Genomic DNA, 14,552 nt, shown 5'->3' on the forward strand with positions numbered 1-14,552 from the left:
ACTAATTTGTTAGCCCAAAGCAAAAATGAAGAAAACTGTTACAGGCAGTGCTTTTTTGTCTGGGGGGATGCAGGGGTACACATACCACTAAAAATTTGGCGAATCTAAGTTTGGTCTCATTGAGGGGCAGTATTTCAATGTGAGTAGGAAAATGAAACATTTGTTTTTTTAAGAAAAAAAGCACTGGTCACAGGGATAAAAATCTTTTTTAAGTGTTATCAGTGACTTTATAAAGAAAAGAAAAGCAAAATAACTAAAAACTGTGGCTTCCAAGTCATTTAGTTCCTTTGTCGGAACAGCAATTAAACCATGTTGCGTCAAACACTGACATCAGTTTTATATCAGATTATGCACAACTACTTTTAAGTATTAAAAATACAGTGGTACCTCGGGTTAAGTACTTAATTCGTTCTGGAGGTCTGTTCTTAACCTGAAACTGTTCTTAACCTGAAGCACTACTTTAGCTAATGGGGCCTCCAGCTGCTGCCGCACCGCAGCTGCACGATTTCTGTTCTCATCCTGAAGCAAAGTTCTTAACCTGAGGTAATATTTCTGGGTTAGAGGGGTCTGTAACCTGAAGCGTATGTAACCCGAGGTACCACTGTACAGTAAATGAATGGCTATCCCTTTAAGGCTTCATTGCATTCAAACATTTCTTTTTCTATAATACCTACACAGTAAAACAACATACCATCAATAAATCTTCACAAATGGTATTTCCAAAAATGTAGCAAAAATGTTAAATAGCACTAACGTTCAAAATTGTCACTCAGAATACCCGTCGGGGGTTAAATTGAAAGGTTTACATATGATTCAATCAAGTAACAGCCTCATAAAAGTGATGTTTAAAAAATGATTCTTAACTTTATGACTGCTGTGTTCCTTTGGGGAAAGCAATTTGGTATGATTTGTGAAAGGAAGTTGAACATGTTACTTTTTGCTTATAAGGTTTTTGTATTCCTTTTTTTTAAAAGGTGCACATATTACTTTATACAGCTGTGAATGATGACTGCAGACATTTACCCATATCTTAAAAAGTGCTCAAAAATTCTGTTCATGTGAGAATGTTCAATGAATTACAATCCAGGAGAGGGAGAAACAAAGAAAAAGGAAAAGGAAATCAGTTGAATCCACCTATAAACAATATATGTGTGTTAAAGTATTAGAGAACAGCTGCAAAACTAACAAATTCTTTTACGTTTAATGTCCCTTCAACTGAGGATCAAACCGTATTAAAAGAATGCTCAACAAGCAGAAACCTGCTTTTCTAAGGAAACTCCAAAGATAAGAAGCAAAACTTCTCTTCTTTCAAATGTGATCACCTAAAGGTGAGTGGGTAGTATAAATCTACCTAACACTGAAAACCATTGGTCTTTAAAGAAGCAAACACTTGTTGAATTATTTCTTGAAGCAAGCATTACAATACTATGGGTGTCCTAAGGAACCACCCATATGAACCACTACATGGAAATAAAAGGAAACAAATAAAACAAATAAAAGTCGAAAACAAGAACCACAAACAATTAACAGTTTGAGAAACTTTGCGATATGAAACTGCGGTGAATTCCTCCCAAAATAGATCAACAGCACCACCTAGAGCAGGGAGGGGAACCAGTGACCTGCTATATGTTCCTGAACTACAACTCCCATCAACCCTGACCATTGATCATGCTGGCAGGAGCTGACTCCCAACAGTCTCAACTTCCCATAAGTTTAGTAAGAAGGACTTGCTGATCAGAAGGTCGGCGGTTCGAATCCCCGTGACAGGGTGAGCTCCCGTTCCTCGGTCCCTGCTCCTGCCAACCTAGCAGTTCGAAAGCACGTCAAAGTGCAAGTAGATAAATAGGTACCGCTCCGGCGGGAAGGTAAACAGCGTTTCTGTGCGCTGCTCTGGTTCACCAGAAGCAGCTTAGTCATGCTGGCCACATGACCCAGAAGCTGTACGCCGGCTCCCTCGGCCAATAAAGCGAGATGAGCGCCGCAACCCCAGAGTCGGCCACGACTGGACCTAATGGTCAGGGGTCCCTTTACCTTTACAATTCCCAGGTGATTATCTCCTTTGCAAATCAGATGCAAAGTGCAAGCAATCAACACGAAAACAGAAGACGACACAGCAGAAACGCCAAGAGAATAAAAACTGACCTCATCTTCTTCCAGGATGTTGTCCTCGTCATCCTCCTCATCACTGCCCTTATATCCAGGAGGCAGCGGAGGGCCAATGAGTTCATCATCGGAATCTTCCGCTGACCCTTGGGGTGGCAAAGGGGGGCCAATTGGTTCTTCATCTGAGCTGTCGTCACTTTCACTACCAGATGAATCCCTAGGCGAACAAAAATATGAGATGTATAGTGGCAGGGGTCTTTTTCATGGCACCTGCCTCTGTGGGCTCATTGCTGAAGTCCCCAGCCTAGCCTTTTCTCCCCGACACATTTGCCTACGTGGTGCCACAGATTGGTGAACGAAGGACACTGTATCTGGCAGCCAGTGCAGGGTGGGTGAGAAAGATAGGAATGTAGGGAATTGCCTTATATGGAATCAGAGCATTTGTCTATGAAGCTCAGTATTGTCTATACTATACTACACCGGCTCCCTTGGCCAATAAAGCGAGATGAGCGCCGCAACCCCAGAGTCAGTCACAACTGGACCTAATGGTCAGGGGTCCCTTTACCTTTACTAACCTTAAGATCATGGGTAGGCAAACTGAGGCCGGGGGCTGGATCCAGCCCAATCGCCTTCTAAATCTGGCCCGCGGACGGTCCGGGAATCAGCGTGTTTTTACATGAGTAGAATGTGTCCATTTATTTAAAATGCATCTATGGGTTATTTGTGGGGCCTGCCTGGTGTTTCTACATGAGTAGAATGTGTGCCTTTATTTAAAATGCATCTCTGGGTGATTTGTGGGGCACAGGAATTCATTCATATTTTGTTCAAAATACAGTCCGGCCCCCCACAAGGTCTGAGGGACAGTGGATCGGCCCCCTGCTGAAAAAGTTTGCTGGCCCCTGCTTAAGATGGCTGAGGATGATGGGAACCGCAGTCCAACATCATGTGAGAACTGAAAGTTGAAGAACACTGGTCAACACTAACTAGCAGTGCCTCTCCAGGGATTCAGGCAGAAATGTTTCTCAGCCCTACCTGGAGATGCTGGGGATTAAATCTGGGACCTTCTGCAAACAAAGCAGGTGCTATAATAATAATAATAATAATAATAATAATAATAATAATAATTTTTATTTATACCCCGCCTTCTTAAAAACAAGATTAAAATACAACATTAAAATATTGAAACATTAAAATACAGCCTCATCACAGGAGGAGAAAGGAAAAAGGAAAAAGAAAGAGGGGGAGGGGATCAAGTTAATTCCAAGCCAAAAGCCAGGCAGAACAACTCTGTCTTACAGGCCCTGCGGAAAGAAATCAGATCCTGCAGGGCCCTGGTCTCATGAGGCAGAGCGTTCCACCAGGCCGGAGCCAGAGTTGAAAAGGCTCTGGCTCTGGTTGAAGCTAATCTAACTTCCTTAGGGCCCAGGACCACTAGGGTGTTGCTATTTATGGACCTTGAGGCTCTCTGTGGGGCATACCGGGAGAGGCGGTCCCATAGGTATGAGGGTCCTAGGCCATCCTCTACCACTGAGCCTTCTCGCAAGATGTGTCATCTCCTTCTGCCTCGGTGGCAGTAGCCCCTGGCCTCAATCCTGCGAGTAGCAGAGTATAAAGCAAAATGGCTGCAAATGTGGGAAAAGAGCTTCTGAGTCCTAGCTTTCCAGCCAGCTTTTTCAGCAAGAAGGAGAACGGTGCCAGCATGTGGTACTCTTAGCAATGCCCTATCTGAGAAATGAAGTTGTCAGACAGGCATATATCGGGTGAGGTGGTCCCTTAGATAACCTGGATTCAAGTTGCTCATGGCTTTAAATGCTAAAGCAAAGTATTGACCATGCATAGGTTTGCACTGTTGACATTCGCACTTATTGGAGCTTATTTCCTAGTAAGAAATTTTTCTATCACTGCTGGCAACAGCTACTGCTGCTTGCTCAGAGACCGTCCAGGCATACGAAACACTGGAAAATCAAACCAAACTGTCCTTGAAAAGTGTGTCAGCTAACTCCAAACATTGGTTGTTAAGTAATATGGTATACAACACGGTGCCATCTTGCATGAAAAGTGTCTCTCATTCTACCAGAAAAAAGATATAGAGCCAAATGTTTCTATTATATCTACTTACTTAGAAGATGTTTTCACTACTGGGCGTAAGGATGCGGCTGAAGAATCAATACCTTCACACCGGCTTTCAAGTTCTTTTTCTTTCTCAGCTGCCTTTTTCTCTCGCTCTTCTGAATAAATAAAGTACAAAGGAGAAATTTGGTGCCAATTCTGAAGTCTTCGTTTGGGTTTTAAGATGTTTGGAATGATGATAATTCAAATCATTTTTATTTATTTTTTAAACCCCAACCTATAACACTGAAGATCAAGCAGTCATAGACTAACATGTCCTAGTTTTTATGGTATCTGCTGATATAAGGCAGTGATGGCAAACCTTTGGCCCTCTAGATATTGCTGGACTTCATCTCCCATCATCCCTGGCCATGGTGGGTATGGCTTAAAGGAGATTTTTAACAACACTGGAGGGGCACAGGTTGCCCACCCCTGCCCGTAACGGTAAGCTTCACAGGAAAAGAAAACAGAGCCTTTTAAATTTCTGGGCAAGATCCAACAACATAACTTATGTAATAGGACCTCCCATTCCTCTCCTCCCCCCTCCCCGAAGCCATCAGTCCATTCCCTCATCCATTTCAGAGGGGGTTCATGAACTGCTGCAGGGGGAAGGAAAGGAAAGTCAAGTCAATTTATACAAGCGAGATGTACAAGTGGTATGCCATTGTTTGGTTTCTCTCTCCTACCTTCTGCAGAGAGATTTTCTACATAGAAAGTCTATGAATTAAATCAGCTACCTTTCATTTTCAGAACCAGGCTACATTAAAACCAACCTCTCCAGAGAACTGAGAGGCTTTAAGTTTGCCTGGAAAATCAAAAATGTCAAGTTATTTAGTCTATTCCTTAACTGGGGAACTTGCCAAAGATTTTGCACCTTTTAGGATGTTTTCATTTCAGCTCCATTCTGGTAGCTAGAGCCAAGGGAGACTGAGGAAATGGTTACTACCCCCCTTTTAAAAAATACACTCTTCTGTTAAGCATGTGGTTGAAGAGATGCGTCCAACTGCCCGTTCTTTTACATAAAACAGCCACAGAAAGTGTGGAGGGGAGCTCAACCTGGAGCTTAACCCTTTTCTCACTACATTGTTTTCCCACTGAAAAAAAAAATCACATCCTGAAGCCCTGAGACTGCTGTCTGTAAAAGGAGGAAAGTAAGCAGATGTGAGCATGGGCTTGATGTGCTTTTATGCTGGGCTCACAAAAATGAGTGCAATTGAGATACTCTGGCCTCTGCCAACAGCTAAAAGAACATGGCTGCTAGATCTTTTCCCAAAGATTTCCACTGACAGCTGCTGCAGCTGGAGGCAGAGGAGAAAAGTTCCAGAACCCAGGAACCAAGGTCCCTCTACCTCCCAGGCACTGTCCCAAAGAAACTACCTCCCATCCCTTTTAACTTTGCAGCACCTCTTTAAGAAGCAGGCACTTAGCACAAAGCTGCCTATAAAAAGTATTACTTTACAGGTGCCTTTTTGGAACATTTATTTGTGGCGAGGTGTGGATTGCTTTGGTCTGTGCTGTTGTTTTTTTTAAAAGCTATTTTAAAATGATTTTAATGTTGTAAGCTGCCCTGAAATGTTAAGGTGAAAGGTGGGTAATGAATAAATAAATAATGTTTACCGTGCAATTTTTGCTCATTCAGTGTTTACTGTACCATTTTTATTCAGTCACCCTCCAAACCATTTTAAATTGCCTTATGTTGTGAGCTATTAACAAAGCTATTAACATTTAAGGAAAACTCCCAGAAGGTAGTCTGAGCTATAAGTCAAATGAAGGGAAAATCAAACCCTTGATATGAAATCGCCTCTCTCACCCAGGATCTTCCTACTTCTTTCCACAGCAGTTCTTCGAGTTTGTTCAAACATTGCATTGAAGTCAAATGTTCGAGCTTTCTTTCCTAAGTGATGAGGGGGGGAAATAAGAAAGTGATTTCCTAAGAGTTTAGCTTACATGAAGGGGGGGGGGGAGTATTCCTGAGAAATTTATAAAAATACAAATGAAAGCATGAAAATCAGTGAGAACTGAATGCCTTGACATGATAAAACATTTGTATGCAACAATGAATGAACAACCTACCGTACTCTTAAGTACACAAGAGTCCTGTTGGACAAGATCAAAGTGCCATCTAGTCCAACATCTTGTTTCCAACCAGATGCCTCCCAGAAGTCTACAAGCTGTGTATAGAGGGCATTATAAGCTGTGTATAAGCTTACTACACTTTTGCAATAGTATTTTAATGATCAAACATATTGGGTGGAATTGAACCTAGCATTAAGTGAAGTATGTGTGCATGGAACAAGGCCTGCTCATGCAACAAGCCATTTCCTCACTTCTCACCCCTCCATATGCCTCCTAAACCTGTTCTGGGGGTTCCTTATACCTGGAAACATCCATAAAGTAAAATGTCCCCCACGCACCTTAACTGAGCAGCTCCCACCACTGTCTCCAACATGGCACATGGATTAGAGAAAATGTACATGCGCACACTGTACAGTGGTACCTCGGGTTACATACGCTTCAGGTTACCGCCTCCGCTAACCCAGAAATAGTGCTTCAGGTTAAGAACTTTGCTTCAGGATGAGAACAGAAATCATGCTCTGGCGGCGTGGCAGCAGAAGGCCCCATTAGCTAAAGTGGTGCTTCAGGTTAAGAACAGTTTCAGGTTAAGTACAGACCTCCGGAATGAATTAAGTACTTAACCCGAGGTACCACTGTATATACAACTCTCAGTTTTATTTGTTGTGGCCACTCATATAAGAGGAACATTCAGAGGAAGAAGAACATTCTGGGAAGAAGGACCAGGAGAAACAGTTTGTCTTGTCTCCATCAGTAAGAAATCTTGTGGTACTAAAAAGTAGCCATTATGATGTTTGCCAGGACACTAGGCATCAACTATATATATGTATGTTTACATGTATATATAATTGGCCAACACCTGCTCCAGCACAAACTGAGAGGTGGAACACTCTACTTTGGAATAAGCTTTAGAAACATTCTGTAGTTCAGTAAAACTGCAGGTCATAAAATCATAGAATTGTAGGGTCCAGCTTTCCGCAATGCAGGAATCATCTCTAAAGGATCCCTGACAGATGGCCACCCAACCTCTGTTTAAAATCCTCCAACGGAGTCCACCACCTTCGAGAGACACACTCTCACATCAAGATAAGGCCAAGCGTTCAATTGCTGACACTGTGCAGAGTTTCAGAGGCAATTCAGCAACATTCCTGGATTTCTCTGAAGCTCAGCACAAGGTCAAGGGCAAGATGTTGACCCACGGCAAAAGTGAGGTGGTGACAGTACACAGCTGGTGACATCTGCACGTCTGAAATCTTGCACCACCCTCCATGTGCCTTGTGCAGAATTGCAACCTCAGAGTTGTAGACCCGTATGGATGTGGGAGAAACGTAGGAAACTGCCTTATACCAAGGTTTTCCTACCTCAGTATTTCCCTCACAAACAGGCAGTGGCTCTCCAGGGGATACTCCTAAACGTAACTGCACTGTCCTGACCCGACTGCATTTTCATACTGTAAAGCACCCTGTGATCCTTGTGCCAAGGGAGCTGCAGTATATAAATCTGTGGTTCCCAACCTTTTTTGGCCATGCCCCACCTGAGCATCTCTAAAATCCTGATGCCCCCCGTGACATATAGTTCTTATTACTCAAAAAGTGAACTATTCACGTGGAGGAAGCCGAAAGGGTCATTAACTGTTAATAACTCATTTTCGAATTGCCCCCCTTAAAAATCAAATTGCCCCCTTGTGGGGCGTGTGCCCCACGTTGGGAATCACGGATATAAATGATGATGATGATGATGACTAGACTGAACCTGGGACCCTCTGCATGCAAAGCTCTGCCTCAAGGAAAGCCTCTCACTCACCGAAGCCTGAGAAGCCCATCGTAGCTGCCAGCTCCGGGTCGGGTCCTGCCACCGCCTCGGCATCTGCGAAGAAAGAAGAGCGCTCAGTGCTTCCTCCTCCTACCCAAGACCGGCAGATCTTCCAAGGGAAGCCTGGCCGTGCCCGCTACTCACCGTTCTCTGCTCCCACCTGCTCCATCCCGAGAGCGAACCGCACTTCCCTTCTCCAGGAACCACAACACAGGTAAGTTGCCCGACCAGCAGGAAGTGGCTGCTGAGCGAGAGGAAGCAACTTCCGCTCGATGGCTGTCAGAGTGAGACCCCTGGTGGTCGGAGGGAGAAATAACTATGCCCAAGACTGAAGGGGTTGATAATTATAATCGAAATACTGCTTAGTTTCAGTTTCAGGGTTACAACCCTGGTATATTTCGTTTGCATATGCTTATTTATTTTCGAGGGTAGTATCTAGAATAACAAAAATGTATTCAGCTGTGCAGGTATTTGTCATTTTGGGGTCTGTAACTGTTCCTGCAAAAGGTGGCGAAAGCAATACTGTACGTAACGTCGAGTATCAGTAGAACAAATATTTACCCCGCACGCTAGACCCCCTTTCCCAAAATAAAAGTATTCTTTTGTTAGCAATCCACCACACACAAGGCCGCAACCCTATTTGACAGCACAATTCAGTGAAGCTTATCTAGGATTTACTTGTGAGTGGGCGTAGGATCGCGCTTAATGATGCGCGTTTATTTGGCAGCGAGCCTCGTTGAAATTCAAAAACTAAATAAATCTACATTTGTTTTAGCCTACCCCAAGGGCTCAGGGCGTCACATCAAATTTAAAAACCTCAGCATAGACTCGGGGGGAGGGGGAGAACCTCAGAAAGACCACGTCAAGCCCAACACCTGTTGTGTATGCAATCCTATGCAGTAATGCCACACTTTCTCGGCTGGATTTCTGAATGAACACACGGGTATGAATGGGCTGCAAAAAAGCAATCCCTACTGAAATCAGTTACTGTGCATTTTCTCCTGAATAAACGAAATCGTTTCCTCGCGTTAACTTTACTCAGAATGCTTATTTCTCTACGGTCGCTTTCTCAGTAGTGAGAGATATATATTCCCCACCGCACCAAAAAAAAAAAAAAACCCCGCAAAAAACCCCCACACCATATTGGAAGCCCGGAAGTGTGCGTACGAGGATCACTCTAACCCTTTTCTTCCTATCTCTACGGGTCCCGTCTTCGTGTCTCCCGCGGCAGCGCGGTGGATGCCGGGATTGGGCGCGCGGGCGCGACGCAGCGCAGTCCTGGCCTTGCTTCGACTCTGCTGAGGGGGAGAAGTAAGCTCGGCTTGGGTTCGACGTCGCCTCCGCCTCGCCATGCCGGTCGCTCTCAGCCCGGCGGCCGCTCCGGCCGTGCAGGAGGCGCTGGAGAATGCGGGGCGCATCATCGACCGGCAGATCCAAGAAGACCGCTGCTACCCGGACCTCTCCGAGCTGCTGGCGGTGCCGGCGCCCAGTAAGCCGCGCGTGAGCGGGCGGGAAAGGCTCCCGGGGTCTCTCTCTCTCTCTCTCATTTTCTCGCCCCCCCTTGACGGTCTCCCGCGTGCGCTGCCAGCCTCAATGCCAGGCTTCCACCCACCCCCTTCACCCCACACCCCCTAGTGCCCTCCAGAAATTGCAGGGCTGGTGGGAACTGTAGCCCAGGGTTAGGTACTGAGATACTTGTACAGTGGTACCTTGGTTCTCAAACTTAATCCGTTCCGGAAGTCCGTTCCAAAACTAAAGCGTTCTAAAACCAAGGCATGCTTTCCCATAGAAAATACAGTGGTACCTCGGGATGCGAACGGGATTCGTTCCGGAGCCCCGTTCGCACTCCGAACGGAACGCAAGATGTGAAGGTGCGTGCGCGGGTTGCATTTCGCCACTTCCACACATGCACGTGATGTCATTTTGAGCGTCTGCGCATGTGCGAGCGGCGAAGCCCGGAAGTAACGCACTCCGTTACTTCCGGGTTGCCGCGGAGCGCAACTCGAACACGCTCAACCCGAAACACATTCAACTCGAGGTACGACTATACAGTCGTACCTCGGGTTACAGGCGCTTCAGGTTGTGTTTTTTTCAGGTTACGGATCGCCAAAACCCGGAAGTACCAAAACGGGTTACTTCCAGGTTTCGGCGGTGGCGCATGCATAGAAGTGCTAAATTGTGCTTTGCGCATGCGCAGAAGTGCCAAATCGCAACCCGCTCGTGCGCAGACGCGCCACTCTGGGTAGCGAACGTGCATCCCGCACGGATCACGTTTGCAACCCGAGCGTCCACTGTAATGCAAAATGGATCGATCCGTTCCAGACTTTTAAAAACAACCCCCTAAAACAGCAATTAAATATGAATTTTACTATCTTAACGAAACCATTGATCCATAAAGTGAAAGCAATGAACAAGGTACTGCAGTCACACAATCAATCAATCAATCAGTAGATGAACTGGGTTCCACACTGTCACAAAAACAAAACAAAAAGAGCCACAAAAACGTAAAATAAATAGCAAAAACAGACAGACCTCAGCGTAACACTCAGAACAGAAGTGTGGCACTCAAAACAGAGCACGTTCGGCTTCCGAAAAAGGTTTGTGAACCAGAACACTTACTTCTGGGTTTGCAGTGTTCAGGTTCCAAGTTGTTCGAGTACCAAGGTGTTTGAGAACCAAGGTACCACTATACCATTATTGTTGTTGTTGTTGTTATTATTATTATTAATAATAATACTCCACCCATCTGGCTGGGTTTCCCAGCCATGAAACTAGGAGCTAAATGGCACCTTAAACCTAGGTTATGGGTGCAGCAATGTGTTTTTCTCATAATAAGAATACAGTACAAACCTGAACATGAATGAACTGCAGCTCGAATATTATGTTCATTTTTCACGTGGTCTAGTCCTTCCCCTGCCCACCCCCGTAATATTCTTAAGAGGGTCTCTTCTCCAGTCTTCAGAAAATAGCTGGAAGTGGGGAGGCAGAAAAAGGTTCGTGACTTTGCTGAATCACCTGTTTAGTGAGGGAAATTGTTAGCTGCTCCCTTCGAGATGGACAAATGCCAATGGAGGCTTGCAGCATTTGTAAGTCGCTTTGGGTTTCCTTGTGCTAGATAAAGTGGCCAATAAATTCAGTAAGTAATAGTAACATTTAAAACAAGTTAAAATATTATTTTTAAAATTGTATACTGCTCATCATCTGAAGAACTCAGCGAGGTTCACAACATAAAAACACAACATACACAATAAAAACAAGAACAAAACCAAAACAGACTCATAGCACTCCCTCCCACAAACACATTTAAAAGGACATAGAATGTTAACCAGCCCAAGGCCTGGTTGAAGAACGTTTTTGCCTGGCACCTATGCAGTAGTAGAATACTGTCATAACAGCAATGGTAAAAGCACTGCAAATCAGTTTCATCACCGCTTCCAAAGTAAGGCTTAACTGTGGCTCTGATTCTTTCTGAAGAGTTGGGCCTAAGTGAAGGTCGTGGGGCCTTCTGCTCCATCCTGCGACTCTCTGGGCACCTGGATATTAGCCCAGGCATGATGGAAATGTTGTTAGTAATGTTGTATATAGCCAGATATATAGTAAAGCCCTTCACCACCTTTGTATTGTAAATGGAGAACTGGTCTATTTGAACAAATAGAACGGGGTCTGTTACACAACTAGACTACCAATTCTCTAGATAGGGCTATAGTAATATGCTTTAAGGGGACGCGGGTGGCGCTGTGGGTTAAAGCCTCAGCGCCTAGGGCTTGCCGATCGAAAGGTCGGCGGTTCGAATCCCCGCGGCGGGGTGTGCTCCCTTTGTTCGGTCCCAGCGCCTGCCAACCTAGCAGTTCGAAAGCACCCCCGGGTGCAAGTAGATAAATAGGGACCGCTTACTAGCGGGAAGGTAAACGGCGTTTCTGTGTGCGGCTCTGGCTCGCCAGAGCAGCAATGTCACACTGGCCACGTGACCCGGAAGTGTCTTCGGACAGCGCTGGCCCCCGGCCTCTTGAGTGAGATGGGCGCACAACCCTAGAGTCTGTCAAGACTGGCCCATACGGGCAGGGGTACCTTTACCTTTACCTTAATATGCTTTAGAGTTCAAACTTCAGGTAGTGACTTTTAAAGCCGTGAAAGGTTTGCGGCCATGTAACTTGGAGGGCCACCTGCACCTGTGTGAACTTGCCCAGGCCCTGAGATTAGCCTCATAGGCGCTACTCTCTTTTCTACCACCAAGAACATAGATTGATGGGTACCAAGGACAGGTCCCTTTCATTGTTGGCCCCACATCCTGGCCTCTTCATTGGTGGCTTTTTAGCAGATTTTAATATATACAGTATTTAATCCACTTATCTTTGTATTGATGGAATCCTTTGTTGCTATGTTTTACTTGCTGCTATTTTAATTCATTATGCTGGCAATAATCTGGTTAATCTCTAATGTCTAGTGCTAATCATTTTGTACTTCTTGCAAGCTGGGGTTCACACCAAATGTTACAGTGCTACTACCAGGTACATTTGTTCTATACTGGTTATACACATATGAATGTACAGTAATGGTCTCATTACTAGGTTATTTTGGGGACAGGTGCTTTGTCTTTAATAGCTTAAAATTCTACAAAAATCTGCTTCCCTTCATTCCCCGATATTCCACTTACAGTATATACAATAAACCATTATGTTGCCGTACCATATGTTATTCAACTGCCATCTTCTGATGCGTTCCTTTTATAAGACTAATCTTAGGGCAATAAAATTCAGTATTCAAAAATCTTTTGGTTTTTTCAGTTAAGATCAGGTGTATTTTGAGGCAGCCTTACCTTTTCTTTCCAGGCTAAACAGAATTGATAAAACAAATATAAAGCTTGCAATAGTCATTCATGCTTATCTTGATGATAACAAATAGAAACAAGCATACATTATAATCATTCGTTGGTTCCTTTGAAGGCAATAACTAGCATAGAATCTCTATCAAGCAACTTTAAAATAGTATGTTAAAGCTATGCAAATATAGTAGAACTTCTGTACTGGAAATGGTTTCACTCCAAACAGCCCTTGTTTAACAGCCCTTGATTTTCTTAAGGTATTTCTTATGGTTAAGTACAGTACTTCCCAGCACTTAGCTTCCCTTTCCCATGCTCCCAGAAAGACTTAGCCTTTAGGTTCACATACATTAGTTGAGCAGTACTATCTAGAATTCATGTTTCTAGTGCTCAGATTCCCTCCCCCGCCCCCCTCGGACTTCAAACACTTACTAATACATTTGAAATAGTTGCCAATACTTTTGGAACTAATGACTCATTTGTAAACCAAATATTTGTAGTGTTAACAAGCAAAACTAGATCACTTTGTGTATCCTGAGTTTTGTATTGTGATCTGCAATTCCACATGTCAATTAATTTATCTTAACAGTTTATGAGACTGGTGGCTATTACTAATATATCTTGCAAGGGTACTTAAATTTTTTAAAATTCAGAGATGTAAGAGCATTAATTGATTCCTAGGTTTATAGAGAAAAGCACTTACCGTACTTTTCATATATTGAAGAAAAAATAAGTCTCTATGGGTTAAATAAAATATTCAATTAAAGTGAAAATATCCAAGCATTTTGTTTGTTTCTATTACTTCTAATTATTTTACGTTTTTCACATTTGCAGGTAGCCCCACCGTTTCTGGGATGTCAGATATGGATTACCCATTACAAGGACCTGGCTTTCTTTCAATTCCCAATCTTCCAGAAATAAGTTCAATTCGGAGAGTTCCTCTGCCCCCTGAACTGGTTGAGCAATTTGGACGTATCCTAATTATAATACAAGTGAAAGGCACATTAAATCTTGCGAGATGAAGGCTATGAGGGCTAAAGGATGGGCTTTAGGCTGTTGGCTAATCCCTATTCATTCCAGCCTTCTTCCCATCTGACAGGATCATCTCTTGTTGGTTGCTGTTTTCATCTCTCCCACCCATCTTTCTCCCTTTTCTCCTCCTCGTAGCTACTTGTGCCCAGCTGGAAATTGGGCGTCCCTTCTACTTTATTTCACTCGCCATTACACCTCTGCTGTTGTCTCCGATTCTACTATAGGTAGTTGATCCTGCCTAGACACTAGTACAGTAATAGCAGTTCATGATCATTGGATGTGTGGCCTAAGGTAGTCTCTTTTTTGAAGAAGCCCAGTTTTTAGTTTCCAATGTCCCTTTTCCCCCTTCAGCATCAAAAGTGGTTCCAACAGCAGCAGACCAAGAAGCACAGCATGGTGAGGGACTGGAGCAGTAAGGAGTGGATGGGAGCCAGCCTCTTGCTCCAAAGGTGTTGGCTTTTCACACTTTGCCCTCCATCCATTCATCCTTTCATTTATGTCGGAAGTGGTGAAGCTGTGACCTTTCCGATATAGTTGGATGTCAACCCCAGCCACCATGGCCAACAGCCAGGAGTGATGGGAATTCTACTTCAGCAACATATTG

The 14,552-nt window shown here is 44.2% G+C and overlaps 2 protein-coding genes across 3 annotated transcripts in view; one reads left to right on the forward strand and one right to left on the reverse strand.

The window, feature by feature from the left end:
• Positions 1–8,344, reverse strand: part of WDR70 (WD repeat domain 70) — a 114,883-nt gene extending 106,539 nt beyond the window's left edge. Inside the window, exons 1-5 of the mRNA XM_083402878.1 lie at positions 8,242–8,344; positions 8,089–8,151; positions 6,023–6,106; positions 4,223–4,331; positions 2,143–2,320 (exon numbers count right to left, since the gene is read on the reverse strand). Coding sequence (XP_083259004.1) covers positions 2,143–2,320; positions 4,223–4,331; positions 6,023–6,106; positions 8,089–8,151; positions 8,242–8,266 — 459 coding nt within the window. The 5' untranslated portion in view covers positions 8,267–8,344. The remainder of the gene's footprint in view (positions 1–2,142; positions 2,321–4,222; positions 4,332–6,022; positions 6,107–8,088; positions 8,152–8,241) is intronic.
• Positions 8,345–9,291: 947 nt separating this feature from the next.
• NUP155 (nucleoporin 155) overlaps positions 9,292–14,552 on the forward strand; it is a 37,134-nt gene continuing 31,873 nt past the window's right edge. The window contains exons 1-2 of one of the 2 annotated variants that reach the window (XM_083402650.1): positions 9,292–9,586; positions 13,751–13,888. In XM_083402650.1, coding sequence (XP_083258776.1) covers positions 9,448–9,586; positions 13,751–13,888 — 277 coding nt within the window. In that variant the 5' untranslated portion in view covers positions 9,292–9,447. The remainder of the gene's footprint in view (positions 9,587–13,750; positions 13,889–14,552) is intronic. The other variant, XR_014502778.1, reaches the window with a different exon arrangement.

This window comes from Podarcis tiliguerta, assembly GCF_965153285.1.
Source record: "Podarcis tiliguerta genome assembly, chromosome: 11".
In the NCBI taxonomy this organism is placed as follows: Eukaryota; Metazoa; Chordata; class Lepidosauria; order Squamata; family Lacertidae; genus Podarcis; species Podarcis tiliguerta.